The following is a 15640-nucleotide window of genomic DNA, read 5'->3' as shown; positions in this document are numbered from 1 at the left end:
AGGAGACACAGAGAGGAAACAGGAGGTGCAAGATAGAAAAGAGGTAATGCCACATGATAGAACATAGATTAATATAAATGGGTTGTTACAAGAATTAGTTAGAACCAGGCCTAAGCTTATAGGCCGAGCTTTCATAAGTAATAATAAGTCTCCATGTCATTATTTGGTGAGCTGGCAGCCCAAAGGAAAGTCTGATTATGGCAAATAATAATGTTGTATGTTTAGGAAGTAATGACAAGAAAAACGTATGTGCTCATAACACACAGATTTTTTTTCCCCACATACTTTTGGTCCATCATTGGTTTAACTTGAGAATTTGGAGCCTGTAGGTATTCAAGGTTCACTTTAGTCTATTCTGCTGTTCCCTTCAAGCTCAAAAGCAGCCAGGTCAGAGTACCAGGAGATTTTTAAAAGCAGGTCGAAGTTATGGGCTCTGCCAACCTCTAAGGGATATAGCCTAAAGGTACAATAGACTCAGGCAAAGTTTCCATAGGCCTGTGATTTATGATCCCGGTGGATCTAAAAGGGGAAAGCTTTAGGGTGAAACACCATTACCAATACCCAGAAACACAAAAGGAAACTGGGAAAAAATTGATTATTGGTAATCTTTGTGCTAAGTGTTTGAGCATCGCTGTTACATTTCCTGTAAATCCAGAGTGATTAAAAGACAGCTGTTCAACCCTGGGGTGTTAGTGATCAACCTCTCCAAATGTATGTCACAGTGTGCCTAACATTTATCCTCTTACAGTAGCCTCCGAAAATATTTGTCCCAAACTAAACAGATTTGTAGCTCAGTTAAGACAGAAAGGAAAAGCTAAGTGTGACAGTATGGTCCTGTTAGGTATGAAATAAAAAGGCTCTCTCAGGAAAACACGTTCATGTCTGGTAGAGAAGATGCTTGCAGGTCAAGCCTGGACTCTGATCAGTGGCTCTTGGAAGTCTGACATGTGTCCCCCTCCCCACTTCCTCATCTGGATAATCTAGGCCCTTCCTTAGTTATCAGCTGCCTTACACCAGGCGGCCTCGAGCTTGCCTCCGAAGATTTCTGCTTTGGCATTTCACCAAAACTAACCTTTGAAATGCTACCCACCACCAGAATTAGTGAAAAGAGAAAATGTGGACATGGCAGGAAATGCTGCCCTCCCCAATGAATGAGGAGAAAACAGGCAGCAAAGCAAGTGGAAGGACTTGCAAAGCCAAGGTGACAGGTTCTCCTTCCACAGGTGGTGCATCTGATTTGATCAGAGAGGTCATATCTTTCAGTAAGTTAAAGGTCACTGTAAAAATGTTAATGAATTATTCTGAGAGCAGGAAGAGGTTCAGTTTCTAACTCTCCTGACTGCAGTCTAAAATGGGCTGATGTAGCTTTCATTGCAGAAGGAATTCTGTGAACCTCACTGATCATTTTTTGTTTTCAATGGGAGGCCGTAGCTTGAATGCAGATAATATAAGCTGCGCTGTTGAGAGGCAGTAATTAGAGCCCATGCACTACTAAGCATGAAGTCCAACACAAAAGGAGTCTTGGGGCCCCACCGCTACTCTATTGAAAGGTTTTGGGGTATGAGCAAGTAGTGAGGGAGAGAGAGAGACACGGAGAGACCATCAGTGTGCTGTACTTAAACCCTCTGGGTCCTGGCCCAGCCTGGAGATGGGGGTGGGTGGGTCTGGCTTTTTCTTTCTTTCCCCTTTGTGTATACACTGTCAGACCTATTTGACCAGTTTAGGACCTGGTTCCCAAGTGGCATGTGGCCCCAGCAAGCTGCTGCAATGGTATCTTTAGGCCCTCCTGCCCACCTGAAGTCATCCTGGAGTCACACTTGTCATTTAGTATCTACATGGCTGTCAGTACTTCTGCTATCTGTGCCTGGAAGAAAGTGAACTCTGCATTGAGTCTGAACAAAGTGCTTGCTCTGTGCATTCCCCTTTAGGATGGACTAGGAGGAATCTGCCTTCGCACATAATTCAGCCCTAGTGTCTCAGGTAGGGCAGATAACACTGTTGTCTCTTCATAGTTGCTAAGGACCCACTGCTTCTATGACTTCTTGTTGAATATATACAACAGACCTGGCCCAGCAAAGGATTAATTCAGTCTTCTCCTAGACAAACTGGAGTCCCCTTTCTCCTGCTCAAAAGTTGTCAAAATATCAAGTGCTTCTTGGTGTATTTCACTGCAGCTGCCCTCTTCCCCTGTGCCTCACAGCCTGCCTCAAGAATCAGATTCCAGGCTTTTCTGTTCTTCGTCCAACTGGCTGCCATCCACATCCCTCCTCCTCCTCATGAAGCCATAGTCCTAGCCATGCAGATCTACATGGGCAGCAAAGCACAGATGCAGAAGGCACTGTGGCTGGAGGCTGCCTCTTGCTACCCACAGACTTCCATAGCATCACTTCCCAAGCATCTCCCAAACAGACTTGTGAGTTCCATTCTCCAGTGGCTGATGGCACAATTGAGCCAAGTCCTAACCCTCATTGACAATTTGGGTCTCACCAAATTAAAAAGCTTCTGCATAGCTCAGGAAATAATTAGCAGGGTGAAGAGACAGACTGAAGAATAGAAGAATCTGTGTTGACTATTCATCTGGCATGGGATTAACATCCAAAATATGTACATAGGTAAAAAACTAAACAAGAAGAGCAAATAATCTAATCAATAATAGGCAAATTGACTGAACAATTTTCAATGAAATACAAATAGTCAATAAATACATGAAAAGATGATCAGTCTTTTTAGCCCTCAGGGAAATGCAAATCAACACTAAATTGAGATTCTATCTTATCCTCAGTTAGAATAGCAGTCATCAATGAAACAAACAAACAAAAAACCCAATATATGGTAGTAAAGATGAGAGAATGGATATACCTTTATACTCTATTGGTAGGATTACAAATTACTGTAGCCACTATGGAAATCATTATGATGGTTCCTCAATAAAATAAAAGTTGACCAGACTGGTCTACAAGAGCTAGTTCCAGGCCACGCTCTAAAACTGCAGCAAAACCTTGTCTTGAAAAACCAAATAAATAAATAAATAAATAAATAAATTAATTAATTAAAATAAAATAAAAGTAGATCTTCCAGGCTGGTGAAGCACTTGCTTAACATGTGTGAGTCCCTGAGTTCTATGCCCAGCACTTCAGAAAAGTTAGTAAAAACTAGAACCTGTATATGATTTTGCCATATCATTTCTGGTTTTATACCCTGCAGTATTAAAGTCAATATACAACAGAAATACTTATATCCATATTTATCATGACACTATTCACAATAACTAAAATATAGAATTAGCTTAGGTGCCCAATAATATATGAATGGATAGACAAAAGGGGTCATATTGCACAGTGGAATATTATTCAGTTTTGATGAAGAATGAAATCACTCCATTTGACATAAAACAGATATAACTGCTTATGTTAAGTGGTATATTAAAGACTCAGAAATACAAACATTACAATGTCTTTTCTCTTATGTAGAATCTTAAAAAAAAGTCACGAAAGCATAAGGATTATTAGGGAACAGGAAGGGATCAGTGGTATTAGGGCTAGGTAAAGATCATGAAGGGGAATATGATAAAAATATGTATATGAACATGTCATAATGTCATCTATTATTATATAGAATTATTGTAGGAAGAACAAGAAGGAACAAATCAGGGGAATTCCTCCCTAATAATTATTTTCCTGTCTTTTACTGTAATCTGAAGTCAAAGCAGCTCTAAAGGACAACTTGATATTGTGAGTTTGGGACCAGTTTTTATTTGGTGGTCAAATTTGACCTAGACATTGTTAAATTTTCATATTTCTCCACTGGAGGGAGTTGTAGCATCTTTGCTATTTCTGCCATATTGAGTTTCTCAAGTCCCAAGTGTTCACCATTGGAGTCTCCCTTGCCCACAGGGGTTTAGATCTCAGGCCACACCCATACTGGATCCCATCTGAGTATTCTCAGGCCCTGAGCAGTGAGTGTATCTCTTTTTCCTTCTTCAGTTCTCTATGGGAGAGGGGCTGATTCTTTCTGTATTGTTGGTCGAGACTCTGAGTGTTTAGGGAAATTTGCGTTTGGTTGTGGCTCCCTAGATGTCACCAACTGCTTTGAATGGACATGAGCTCTGTGTACATCAGGTCTGTTGCCTGACTTGCCACATTGAACTGATTCCATGAGGACAGCTGGCATTTGCCTCTTAGCTTAGGTGGAAGGGGCGCTCCATGTAAAGAGAACCATTCATTCCACGGGTAACGTGAAATCTCTCAAGCTGAGAAACACAGAAGTATGAGCCCGATAAACAGCTAGAGTGGGCATTACTGCTTTCTTAACTGTTTGTTTCTCATCTTACATTAAAATAATATATTCATTTCAAAAACTGAGCCCCACATTCACATACATCTCCAGTCTGCCCTCAGTAACCATGACCACAGAGGGGAAGGACCAGACCACCAAGCTAATGAATGCCATATTATCAGGAGACCATTGCTTCTACAGACAGCCTGGCTGCTGCTAAAGGTGAGAATCATGCACTTCCCATCTTTGGGATTTCCATTTGTTCTTATGTAAGGATACCAAATTTTTCTTCAAACACTAACCTCTTCTTTTTTTGTTTCCCTGGGAAGAGTGACCAGATTGTTTTATGGCCTTACAGTTGTGGGAGAGTGTTCGTAAAAGAGGGAGCTCTTAATGTATTCTGGCTGGAAGAATGCTATGTGACCAGAGGACTGGGGAGGGCTGGAGCAGGGGCATAATAGTGCTGAGAACTTTGGAATGGGGTGCTTACAAGGTGAATATGACCCTTTGCCATGTCCATTGAGACTAGAATGAGAAAACTATCCAAGGTGCACAAAACCCACAATTCTTAGCAACATCACTATAGAGACAGGGTTGGAGAAGAGCTGCTCACATTCTGTCCTGACCTAGGTCTTGATTTGTAGACCATGTCTTCAAGCCCCAGAGGACAGATTTAAGGACTCGGGCCTCAGGCAGTGATGGAAAGTCCTTTTCGTGCTTTATTCAAAGAGCTTTGGATGTTTTATGTCATTTTGTCCTCAGTCAACTACTATTTTCTCATTTTGTGGATGAGGAAATGGATAAGAAGGGAAGGTAAGAACAGAACATTCTGGAGGCAGTGCTTCATTCACAGGAGGATGAGCACGGGATCTGGAACCAGAAGCTTGGCTCTCTGATTCGCTGTGTGATTGTGGGCCTCTCTGGTGACTTCTCTATGCTTTCCTTCTCAACACAGACCGGAATGATAAAACCCTCTGCCTCTGAGGATTAAGAGAAGAGGCAGGTGAGAGAAGACCTCCATGCCTGGCCTATGGGTCTATGTCTGGCTGGGAAGATAGCTCATAGTGGAATGCTTCTGGGAGCCTCTCTGTAAGGGGTCTCTGGAGCCTTTTCTATACTTATAATCCTTGGAGGTCATGGTTGCTTGGTTTTTCTCCTAAACACCTTCTCCAATCCTGCCTTGGTGACCAGCTAGGCATAATTGCCATGACTTTAGTCATTAAGCATTTTCCCCCAAGCCATCTGAGCTGGCTCCATGGCAACACAGTAAGACTCCAAACACACCCCATTGCAGATAAGAATAAAACAAAGTGGCTCACAAGGTTAGATGGTGGCGCATGTCCATGCGTGTTATTGAGAGCGTTCCACTGCTGATGCTGGTGCTCCAACCAGAGAGCCGCAGTAGTCCATGCACAGCGATGGCAACAGCCCTATAATGACATCAAACCACAGTACTCCTGAGCCACAGACAAGGGCTTAGGCCCCCAGCTGGGTTCCCTGCTCTGCTTGCTAGTTCTGTCTTCTTGCCATTCATCCTAGCCACCAGCCACCCTTTTGGGAATTCTTTCTGCTTCATGCACCCATCAGACAGCCAATTCCATGGTATCAAGCACCATGCTTGGTTAGACTCCATGATATTTGGATATTCTTTGTAGGAAGTGGTCATGTGTACCCTTGAAGAGGTCACTTTCTGACATTCATTTCTCTCCCCAGGCACTCATAAACATAGTCTCTTTGACTTCTCTCCAGAACAGAGAGGCCCAGCAGAAAGCGGAAGCACTTGGGACCATCAGTGCTTCCAGAAGGAATGGAGTCTGAGCTTGAAGAAGCTGCAGAAGTTAGACAGGAGAGAAATGGAAGAGAAAGCCAGGCACAGGAACCAGTAGGGACAAGGCCCAAGAACTATGGGCACTTTGAGGTTATAGAGTGAAGTGAAAGGCAGAGCCCCAGAGGCTCTGTGTCTGAAGAAGTATGTGGAATCATGTTATGACCCTCTGGGAACTTCTGAACAAGTGGAAAACATCAGGACATCATTCTATCAAGGTCCCTCTTAGGGTAAATGATGATGATTTATTGGGGGTGCTGGTTAATGGTCAACTGTATCAGCTCATATGAATAACCAATGAATGGAAATATGCATCATGATTGACAGTATTCTAGAGGAGGACTTTGATCCCTGCCTCCTGGTAGCCACACCTTCATGCAATTCCCTGTGGCCAACATTTGATGATGATACCATAGACTATCTTAAAGACTTTCTGACAATCCTCCCTATCCCTAGCTCCATCCATGCATTTAGAAGGCATGCCTTTTTCATCCACTTGGATGAAGCCAACTGCCATATTGTATAATGCTTGCTTAAGAAGATTCTGGCCAACAAACACTTCCTGAAGCCCCTGCAAAGAGCTGCTTCCTATCAACAATGCTATGAGTGAGCAAGGCAGAACCTCCTTCCCCATGGGACTTGGAGATAACAGTGACTTTCTGATATATTCTGGGCCAGAAGAACCAGCTAAACCACGATTACTGACCTGCAGAGCCTGTGAGCCAATATATACATGCGGTTTGGAGTTAACACTTTGGATAAGTGTTTACACAGTGATAGATAATTAATACAGGCAAGGATCAGAGCAAAAACAAGTGGGAACAATGATAGACCTACAGTGAATGATTCAAAAGGCTATAGGTGAAGGGGGGATGTGGAAAAAGTAATCTCAAGAATAGAGATTTTGGAGCAAGATTTTCTGGCTTTAAGCACCTGCTCTGACCCTTGCAAACTGTGTGACTCTGGGCAAGTCATCGCAACTTTCTGAGCCTCAGTTTCTTCCTTTGCAGAATGGAGGTGACAACAGTTAGAGGTGGATGTCTTTTCCTTCCAGGACTGGCCTCAGTGTCCAGCACAGGGATGAAAGACACACCGAGCTTGTGCAGTAGAAGGATTCTGGGGCATTTCTAGAAGGCTCAGTGTTCAGTTTAATAGCAGGACAGACAAGCACCAAATGCTTCAGTGTCATTTCCTTACATCCTTCAAAGCATTTGTGGCTCAGTCCAAGGGAAACTGTTCATCTATAGATGTCTGACTTGTCCTGTCTGACTCCTTCCCCTGGCACAGATTATGGGTGCAGCTTTCCTCCCAGGAAAGCTGACTAGACTCCAGAGCCATAATTTTGGACTCATGAACACTGTACTTAACTACACACAATTATCTGACTTACATAGGCTTTTCCAGGTTTGGCCTCCGTGAGGATAATAGCCTGAATTTGCCTCCCAAAGCCAGGTCTGCATAACATATCAAATAGTTCTTATTTCCCAAAGGAGCACCACCAGATAGGAGGTGGTCTTACCTGTCCAGGCAGAGGGGGCATGGAATCAGAGGCCACCATGCGCTGAAAGCGCTGGGGTTGCTGCATTATCTGCTGCAGGAGGAATGAAGACTGATCAGGTTGTTGTTGTTTTTGGTGGTGGTGGTGTTGTTGCTGCTGCTGATGTAGCTGCTGCTGATGTAGCTGCTGCTGATGGTGCTGCTGCTGATGGTGCTGCTGCTGATGGTGCTGCTGCTGATGGTGCTGCTGCTGATGGTGCTGCTGCTGCTGCTGGAGTTGCAAGGTGGCAGTGGCAGTAGAGGAGGCAGTGGCAGAAGGAACATGTGCTGGTGTTGCCTGAGGCAGGTAATGGAACAGGGATGACTGCCTGGAGGAGGCAGGCATGGAGGCCATCTTCTGGAGGCTTGGCTCAGAAACAAAATGCGACAAGGGTTTGGTGTTGCTGAAGATAAAGGGCTCAGGTCCTTCTGGACTGGAACTTGCCAGGCCCTGCTGCATGATCATGCTCAGGGTTTTGCTTTGCTGGCTGCTGGTCATAGGCTTAAAGATGGAATTTGCTTGCTGTTGCTGCTGATGCTGATGCTGCAGTTGATGTTGTTGCTGCTGCTGCTGCTGTTGCTGCTGGCTAAGCAGACTGCTGGTGGGAGTGAGGCTCTTGATCAGAGAGTATTGTGGAGTGAAGGACTGCTGTGGCAAGCCAGGGCTGGAGAGATTCTCGGGGCGGTAGGGTGGGGATGGTCCTGGGGTGCTGGTAGGCACAGCAGATAATAGGTGTCCCTGGGGGCTTTTGACAGAAGAGGACACTAGATTGGCAAGAATGGAGCTCTGGGGGCTGAATTGTGGCTTCTGATTGTGAGGCAGAGCTGGGAGCTTCGCTGGAGCATAGGACAAGGTGGGCCCAAGGGCAGCATTGCTGCTGGGGGCCATGCTGGAGAGTAAGGCATTGGACGAGCTTTGTGCAGCACTCCCAGACAAGCTATTAGATGACATGCAGGGTGCTGTGAAGTTCTGTGGGCTGAATGGTGGTGGTGGTGGTGGCGGCGGCGGCGGCGGCGGCTGTGTTGGTGGTGGATTAGGTGATGGTACGCGTAGGTAAGGTGGGGAGAGGCCTGGAGTAGGCAGATTGGACCAAGTACGGTTGGAACCATGGTGTTTTGTAGCAGATCCCTGCTTGCTGGCCGCAAGTGCTTTCAGCTGGTGGGCATGATGCCACTGAGGCACAGATAATGGAGGCAAAGTGACAGGGAGCATGGTCTGGGCCTGGTTTTTAACCTGAGCCTGTGCCGTTGAAGAACTGGGTGAGGCTATCTGCTTACTGGTGGGAGGAATGGGATAGTTGATCTCTGTGGAGGAGGGCAAGACTGGGAGTGATGTGTCAGTGGCTTGACTGCAGCTAGACACATACTCCTTGCTGGGCCCAAGGCTCTCCATAAGTGGCATCTGAATTGGAAGTTTGGCAGGGGGGCCAAGGGGAGCCTGGGAGTGATGTTCAACCACAGGCTCTTCTGGCTTGCTCCCCAGAATCTTCTCAAGGTCAAGATCATTTGAAGAAGGCTCTTGAATTTTGGTTAGTTCCTCCAGCAGATCTTGAAGCTCCTGGTCCACAGCTGGCATATCGTTGTTTTTCTCATAATAAGGAATAGCATGCCCTTTCAGCCCTGTGTCTGCAGTCGACGACACCCCAAACGCTGAGCCCATAGCACTGCTATTCACAGAATTGTTGTCCAGAGGATTATTCTCAAGAAGTAATGACTGGCCAGCTACACCCAGATCTGCAGAGCTAGGATTCATGGTTAATGTGGGCATCTGCAGTTCTGTAGAAAGTGTAGGGTGGGCACCTGGGCCCATAGAGAGGGTGACATCTTCAAGGCAAGGTCTCTTGATTTTATTAGGGTAGCCCCCATCAGCCATGCCAGTAAAGTGGAAGTTGTCTCCTTCCTGTCTTCTTTTACTGGTTCCCTGTGTTTACAGGAGAGGAGAGGAAAGGAGAGGAAGAGAGAGAGAGAGAGAGAGAGAGAGAGAGAGAGAGAGAGAGAGAGAGAGAGAGAGAGAGAAAGAGAGAGAGAGAGAGAATATGAATTTAACAAAAGCTTTGACATATTAAAGTTAATGCTAAGAAGCCACAGATAAAACAGATCTCTCAGTTTAAAGTTACACTTGTCAAAAATCATAAAATTACAGTCTATTTTTAGAAGCATGTTTTTTGTTTCTTTGTTGGTGTGTCTCATTTAAACAGTCTTGTTACATTTCAAATAAAGCAATATGCTGTCTGTATACTTAGCAGGACTGAAAGTCACACAAAGGGTATTCTTTGTGCACTTACAAGGGGAATTCAGGGACTATGCTGAAGTCACTAAAGAAACTTGCTGCCAAAGGCAGGCACTCAAGAGCAAACTAGAACTAGCTGAACAATTTCAATTCCTACCATCTACAGGTAAACCAGTTTTGAAAAAGACAAACCATAGAACAGACAACAAAGTTCTAGGTTGCCTCACTCTCTGGCTTAAATGAATCAGGGTGTGTTGATAAAATAGAACATACCAGTGTCAGAGAAATGCAAAGGAACTGCCTGAGGTATATGTTTAGGGGAAAGTGCATGATTTAGAACAGCCACTGTGGTCATTATTCTATTTAGTTCACACCCACATACTCTTTCCACATGCACACATTTGCACTGCTTATGCACATACAAAAATAATTTGGATGAACCAATACTCAGTCTTTTAGAGTGGTCACCTAAGGAATGACTGGCAATTCGCTTTCTAGTCTCTAAATTTCTGTACTGTTTGTTTTTAATGAGAAAAACTTGCAATAAAAGAAAACCTCAAGTATAAAGTTATTTAAATAAGGAATTCTTCTGTGCAGATGCATCCTTGCATTGGGGAGATATCAAACAACAGGAAGAGGCCCTACTGTGGGCTCGGCACCTTGTGAGAGCTGCGCATTTTATATAAAAACAGTCTTCAGGAGCAAAGCAACACTTTGTTTCCCTGTTTCCGATTCTTACCCATGATTCAGTCACATTAATAACCATGAGTTGTCTGCCAGTAGGGAAAGGGAAAGGAAGTGGAGGCACCTATGTGAGAATAAGGCTAAGATGCTGATTCTGGCCACCCCTCATCTGCTAGTAGACTAAGGTCATGGCTCTCATGGCCAAGTGAACATCAAAGTAACACCCCCTGCCCCAGCTGTGTGGCTAAGGCCTTCTTGTACATCAGAATCACTTAGAACTGTCCGGATTGCCAGATCTCGCTTAAGAAGTAACTGTCTTAGTTTAATAGAGGATGGGGCCCAGGGAGTGGACAGAAGCAGCATGGCATATGTCCCTAGTCATCAGGTAGATACAGGGAGGTCTTAGCCTTGTCATGTAGACTCCCTGAGCCCATTTTATCATGTGAGAAATGATGAGAAAGAGGTCTTAGGTCCTGATACTGCTCTCTTGACTGGAATAGGCAGACTGTATGCTAAATGCAGGGCCTCAAAGGACTGTGACATTCCTAATATAGATCTGGAAGAGCCCTGGAAATTCACTGTCTTCCAGTAACAATAGCTACCCCTCAGGAAGCAGGTAGGACCTGCCTTGTATTGCCTGTCTAGTGGGTCAAGGCTGGATCAAGGTTGAGAAGCAATGACCATCCGGCTGTCTCTCAGTCTATTGTCTTCAATCATCCAGACAGTAGAACACTGCATCATCTTCAGAAACGGCCCTGACTACCTGGAATAAGAGGACTCACACACATCCTTGACTTTTCTGAAATGCTCATGGTTCAAACAAGGGCATAAGACCTGTTGCCAAATTCACTTGGGACTAAATACTACAGGTTGGGCAGAAATGGTTGGGTAGAAGAAGAGGCCTAGTCAGTCTTACATGCCCAGTTTCCTATCAAGGAGCCTGGCTGCTGTTTAGAAGCCTTAGTGTTCTCAAGCTGTTTCAGGAAGCAGTTCACTAAGTGTTTGACCTGCGGCAAATAAAGTAAATAACTAGTAAACAGCAGCTGAGTGAACCAATGGGCAGATGAACCCAAATGACTTGGCACATTGTGGATTTGGCAACTCCTTCAGTCTCTTATGGGCATCCAGACAAACAAGTCCCTCAAATTCCAAACAGAATATTCAATCTTCTGTCGAAAAATCCAAAGAAATCTGATAGGCTTAAAATAGAAATGTCTAAAATGAATCAACAGATGTTCATATAGTGTAGATCTTCATGACCATCCTCTTGCTGGGAACCCTGGTTAGCAAGAGTTGGGTCCTCTGTTTTATTTCATGGTGGCACGAAGTACACAGCAGTCTTAATAGCAGTGAAATATATATACAAGTTAAGAAGGCAAGCAGATGGTGGGATGAGGTGGAGGGGAGGGGAAATGAAACTATAAGCCTGGAATCCTGGCCAAGTGGGCCTCTGCAATGCACTGGCAGGACTCCTAGAGCTTTTATTTAGTCGTTGGCCTTCCATGAAGCTGTTCAGAATAAGATGTCAAGGACTGGGGAGACAGGCATTACTCCTGGAATCTAACACTAACATAAGTGAGAATGTGTGTGCAGCCATCAAGCACATCTCTGCCAATTGTCCCTACTCTCTTCTGTCTGTGTACTCATTAACAAAACAGATCACAGGATACCTCATTGGGGTGCCAGAAGGCATCTCATGCTGCTTAGATCTGATTTGTTAAGTCCACAGCCAGGCAACCGCTGGTGCTCATCACAGGGTACACTGAGGGATATCTAATTCAGAGGCATCTCCTCTTGGCTTTCCTCAGGCATGTCTCCTGGGCACTCCCCAACTAGGCTGCTGTTTTGGTGTAGGGGCAGCTATAGACTCTGCTGAGATTTTGCTTGTCAATACAATCACCCTTTGTTAGAGGCTGTGCAGCTCTGTGTTTGGGATTCCGTGTTGAGAGCTTTCAACATTTAGCCAAGTGGCATCAATGACAAGGAAAAACAGCTGTATTGCCTGGGGCATCCCATTGTTTCTGCTCTCACTGAACATTGGGTAAGTTAAGGTATGATAATCCATTATTTTGTGTATATCTAGGTATACATGTGTGCATATTAGGACCGGGCTTATAGGAAGGGAGAACTTAGAGCAAAACCTGGATAAGTACAGATGCACAAATAAATATCCATGCATATACTATTGATTTCTATGCTTAGGCATGTATCAATTGCGTGCTGGTTTTGAGCAAAATATCCCCATAAACTGATGCTGAAGTTTCTGTAGGACAAAGATTTTCAGCTTTCTCATATTTGCAAGACAAGTGGCTCTAGAGAATCATGGGTAGTTAGGACAGGTAAGAGTCTATGGGTGCTAATTGGCTTACAAGAAAGGACCCCAATATCTGTTGCTAGATGGTCTAGAGCAAGAATCTTGACCTAAACATAGGCGCCTACTTCCAACTTAGAGGACAGGATATTTCTGCCTTGGGGGATGAGGGCAGGATGATAAGGCATATGGTCTCAGAGTAGCAGTGGCTGGCCGTCATAAACAGTCCAGGCCAGTGCAGCAAGGAGATGCTGCTATACACTGAGTCCGTGTACGATTCTGAAAAGGCCTCTAGCTGCTGTGGGACCCTCTACTCTCCACAGTGCTTCAGCACAGGACTCAGTTGAATGATGTGAACTGTGTGGAGCCCTTTGACTATTCCACCTTTTGCTACTGGGAACATGTGACTGAGGTGCAGCCAGGTTGCATGGCCAAAGAACCAAGAAAATGCCCCTTTGCTTCAGTACTTCAAAGAGGCAGGAGAACATAGAAGGCATCAGAAGGTGAGGGAAAGGGCTGTAACACGTTCCTGGGCAATGCTTACAAATAACAGGAGGCACTCCATCTGCACAGTAACGGGACTAGTGGGAGACACCCTTAGGCAGTAATTCTTAGACATCTTGCAAGCCTGTGGAGTTCACACAAACCATAGGCTGGTAAGTTGTCAAATTCCATCATTGTGCTTAAATGTTTCTATGCTGCTCTGGGCTGTGACAGATTCTGTCTCGAGTTTTCCACATCTCCCCTTGGGACATCACTCATAGACCAGCCAAGCAGACTGGCCCTATCTTTATGCCACAGAGCCCTCCTGAGGCTTCCTATTAGGCTGATCAGCGTTTGGCTGATGGGTGGTATCAGATCTCTCCCTTTCCCTTTCCCCTAGTCCATTTTCTCATGACCACCATCTCATTGGCTTGCTCTTCTGATGCAGTGGTGGACTCCCAGGCAATGGGGGACACCTTATTCATACTGGTAATATGATTGGGAATGAGATTGGTGGGGAATCCCCTGGACTGAGACTTGGTCATCTGTGTATGGTTTGGGGAAGATTCCTAGTTCATTTCAGAGACTCAATACCTGTCAAAGGCAGGCTGAAGCAGCATAGATCTATTATCAATTTGAGAGTCATTATAGAAATATTAAGTGTCAGCTTGCCTTTAGTTAGGGTAGCTGTGGAGAAACCATGGACCTTATGTAGGGTAGCTCTAAAACTCTGGTTGTGAGTAAGTGAACATGGACGCACCAACTCCTCTTAAGCCATGATCTGGCAGCCTTCCGTGTGCTGGCAGCCTAGCAGCTACTAAATTATATTGCTTGTACACTAGAACCCTTGAGTTACATCTCCCCCAGTTCTCAAAGGTTGACCCCAACATCAGGTGCTCTTCTCAGAAAATTCATTTGACTTGAGCTATTGGAGCAAATTCTTTAGCTGGGCAGAGGCATAGCACTCTTATTTCATAAGCCCACTTTAGCCTCTAAAGACCTGGAGAGATATTGAACTCAGATAGATTTAGATACAGACTTCGGAACTCTAATTCCATCAAAGCAGAGCCTTGGAGGGGACACAAGATCAGGAACAATGGTCAATCTAGAAGACTTTCCTTCTTCTTAGAAATTGTGAAATTGGACATAGCATGCAATTAATTTTTTAAAAAGAGTCTTATAGGCTGAAACTATGAGTCTGGGCTAGACTTGAAGTCATGATAATCCTCTTGCCTCAGCCTTCTGAGGGCTAGGATTGATTATAAGTCTGAGTCACCATACCGGGCTGAAATGAACTTTTACTGAAGTGTACCCTTCTGTGGTGTTTAGTCCGTTCAGGATGCTGGTCAATCATTACCATCATCTAGTCCCACAATTCTTCCCTTAGCCCAGATGGAGACATTTTAACCATTAAGCTGAGCTTCTCCTAGCTTCAGGCCCCATAACCACTCATTTTTCTGTCTTTCCAGGCTTAGCTATTTTCAATATTTCACAGAAACGAACTATAAAAATGCAGCCTTTTGTATATGGTTTCTGTCCCTGAGCATGTTTTCTAGGTTCATCTATGTTGTGGTATCCATCAATACTTAATTTGTTAATGGGTGAATAATGTCATTGTATGGTTGGAGTATATTTTTTCTATCCATTCACTGAACAGCGGATATTTGTGTTGTTTCTATCTTTTGGCATATTTTAATTTTTCCTTATTCTTGAGAATTTCATACATGTATACAATGAAATAGTGCACCTGCCTTCCCAAATCCACTTCCAACTCGCCACATCTCCTCTACAACAAGTCCTCCTCCTAACTTCATGTACCTAAAAAATCCCACTAAGTCCAGTTAGTGTTGCCTATATGTGCATGGTTGTGGGGCTATCCCCAGGATAATGGGAAACCAATTGGCGGCCACATTCTCCAGAAAGAAGGACTCTCCCTTCCCCAGCAGCGACTTACTTCCAACAGCTACTCAATGTGTGGTAAGGCCAGGAGAGCACCTACCTGTCTAAAGTGGAGTTGTACAGAAACCTTAGCTTCTGTAAGTTCATGAGTGTGATAGCCATGTTGTATTGAGAAGACAGCATGTCACACCACTCCTGCTGCGAACACTTAAGTACACATTTTATTGCAAGTCTACTTTTCATTTGGGGGAAGTGAAATGGCTGGGTCATAGGATAATTCCTGTGCCTAGCTTTCTGAAGACCCAAAAACTGTTCTTTCACGATCGAGGTTCTCTTAGAAACATCTACCACTTCCGCTCTATGGGAAGACTGCAGGGAGGGCTCTGTCAACTTCCAG

The 15640-nt window shown here is 44.5% G+C and overlaps 1 protein-coding gene across 7 annotated transcripts in view; it reads right to left on the bottom strand.

The window, feature by feature from the left end:
• Mamld1 (mastermind like domain containing 1) overlaps window positions 1–15640 on the bottom strand; it is a 124544-nt gene that overhangs the window by 33824 nt on the left and 75080 nt on the right. For 4 of the 7 annotated variants that reach the window (XM_075957460.1, XM_075957458.1, XM_075957456.1 and 1 more), the window contains 2 exons: window positions 7620–9557; window positions 5595–5705 (listed from right to left, as the gene is read on the bottom strand). In XM_075957460.1, the coding sequence (XP_075813575.1) occupies window positions 5595–5705; window positions 7620–9557 (2049 nt within the window). The remainder of the gene's footprint in view (window positions 1–5594; window positions 5706–7619; window positions 9558–15640) is intronic. The other 3 variants (XM_075957462.1, XM_075957461.1, XM_075957463.1) reach the window with 1 other exon arrangement.

The sequence above is a fragment of the Microtus pennsylvanicus genome, chromosome X (genome assembly GCF_037038515.1).
Source record: "Microtus pennsylvanicus isolate mMicPen1 chromosome X, mMicPen1.hap1, whole genome shotgun sequence".
In the NCBI taxonomy this organism is placed as follows: Eukaryota; Metazoa; Chordata; class Mammalia; order Rodentia; family Cricetidae; genus Microtus; species Microtus pennsylvanicus.
Note: the sequence above shows the minus strand (reverse complement) of the source record. Positions and strands in the feature narration are given on the sequence as shown.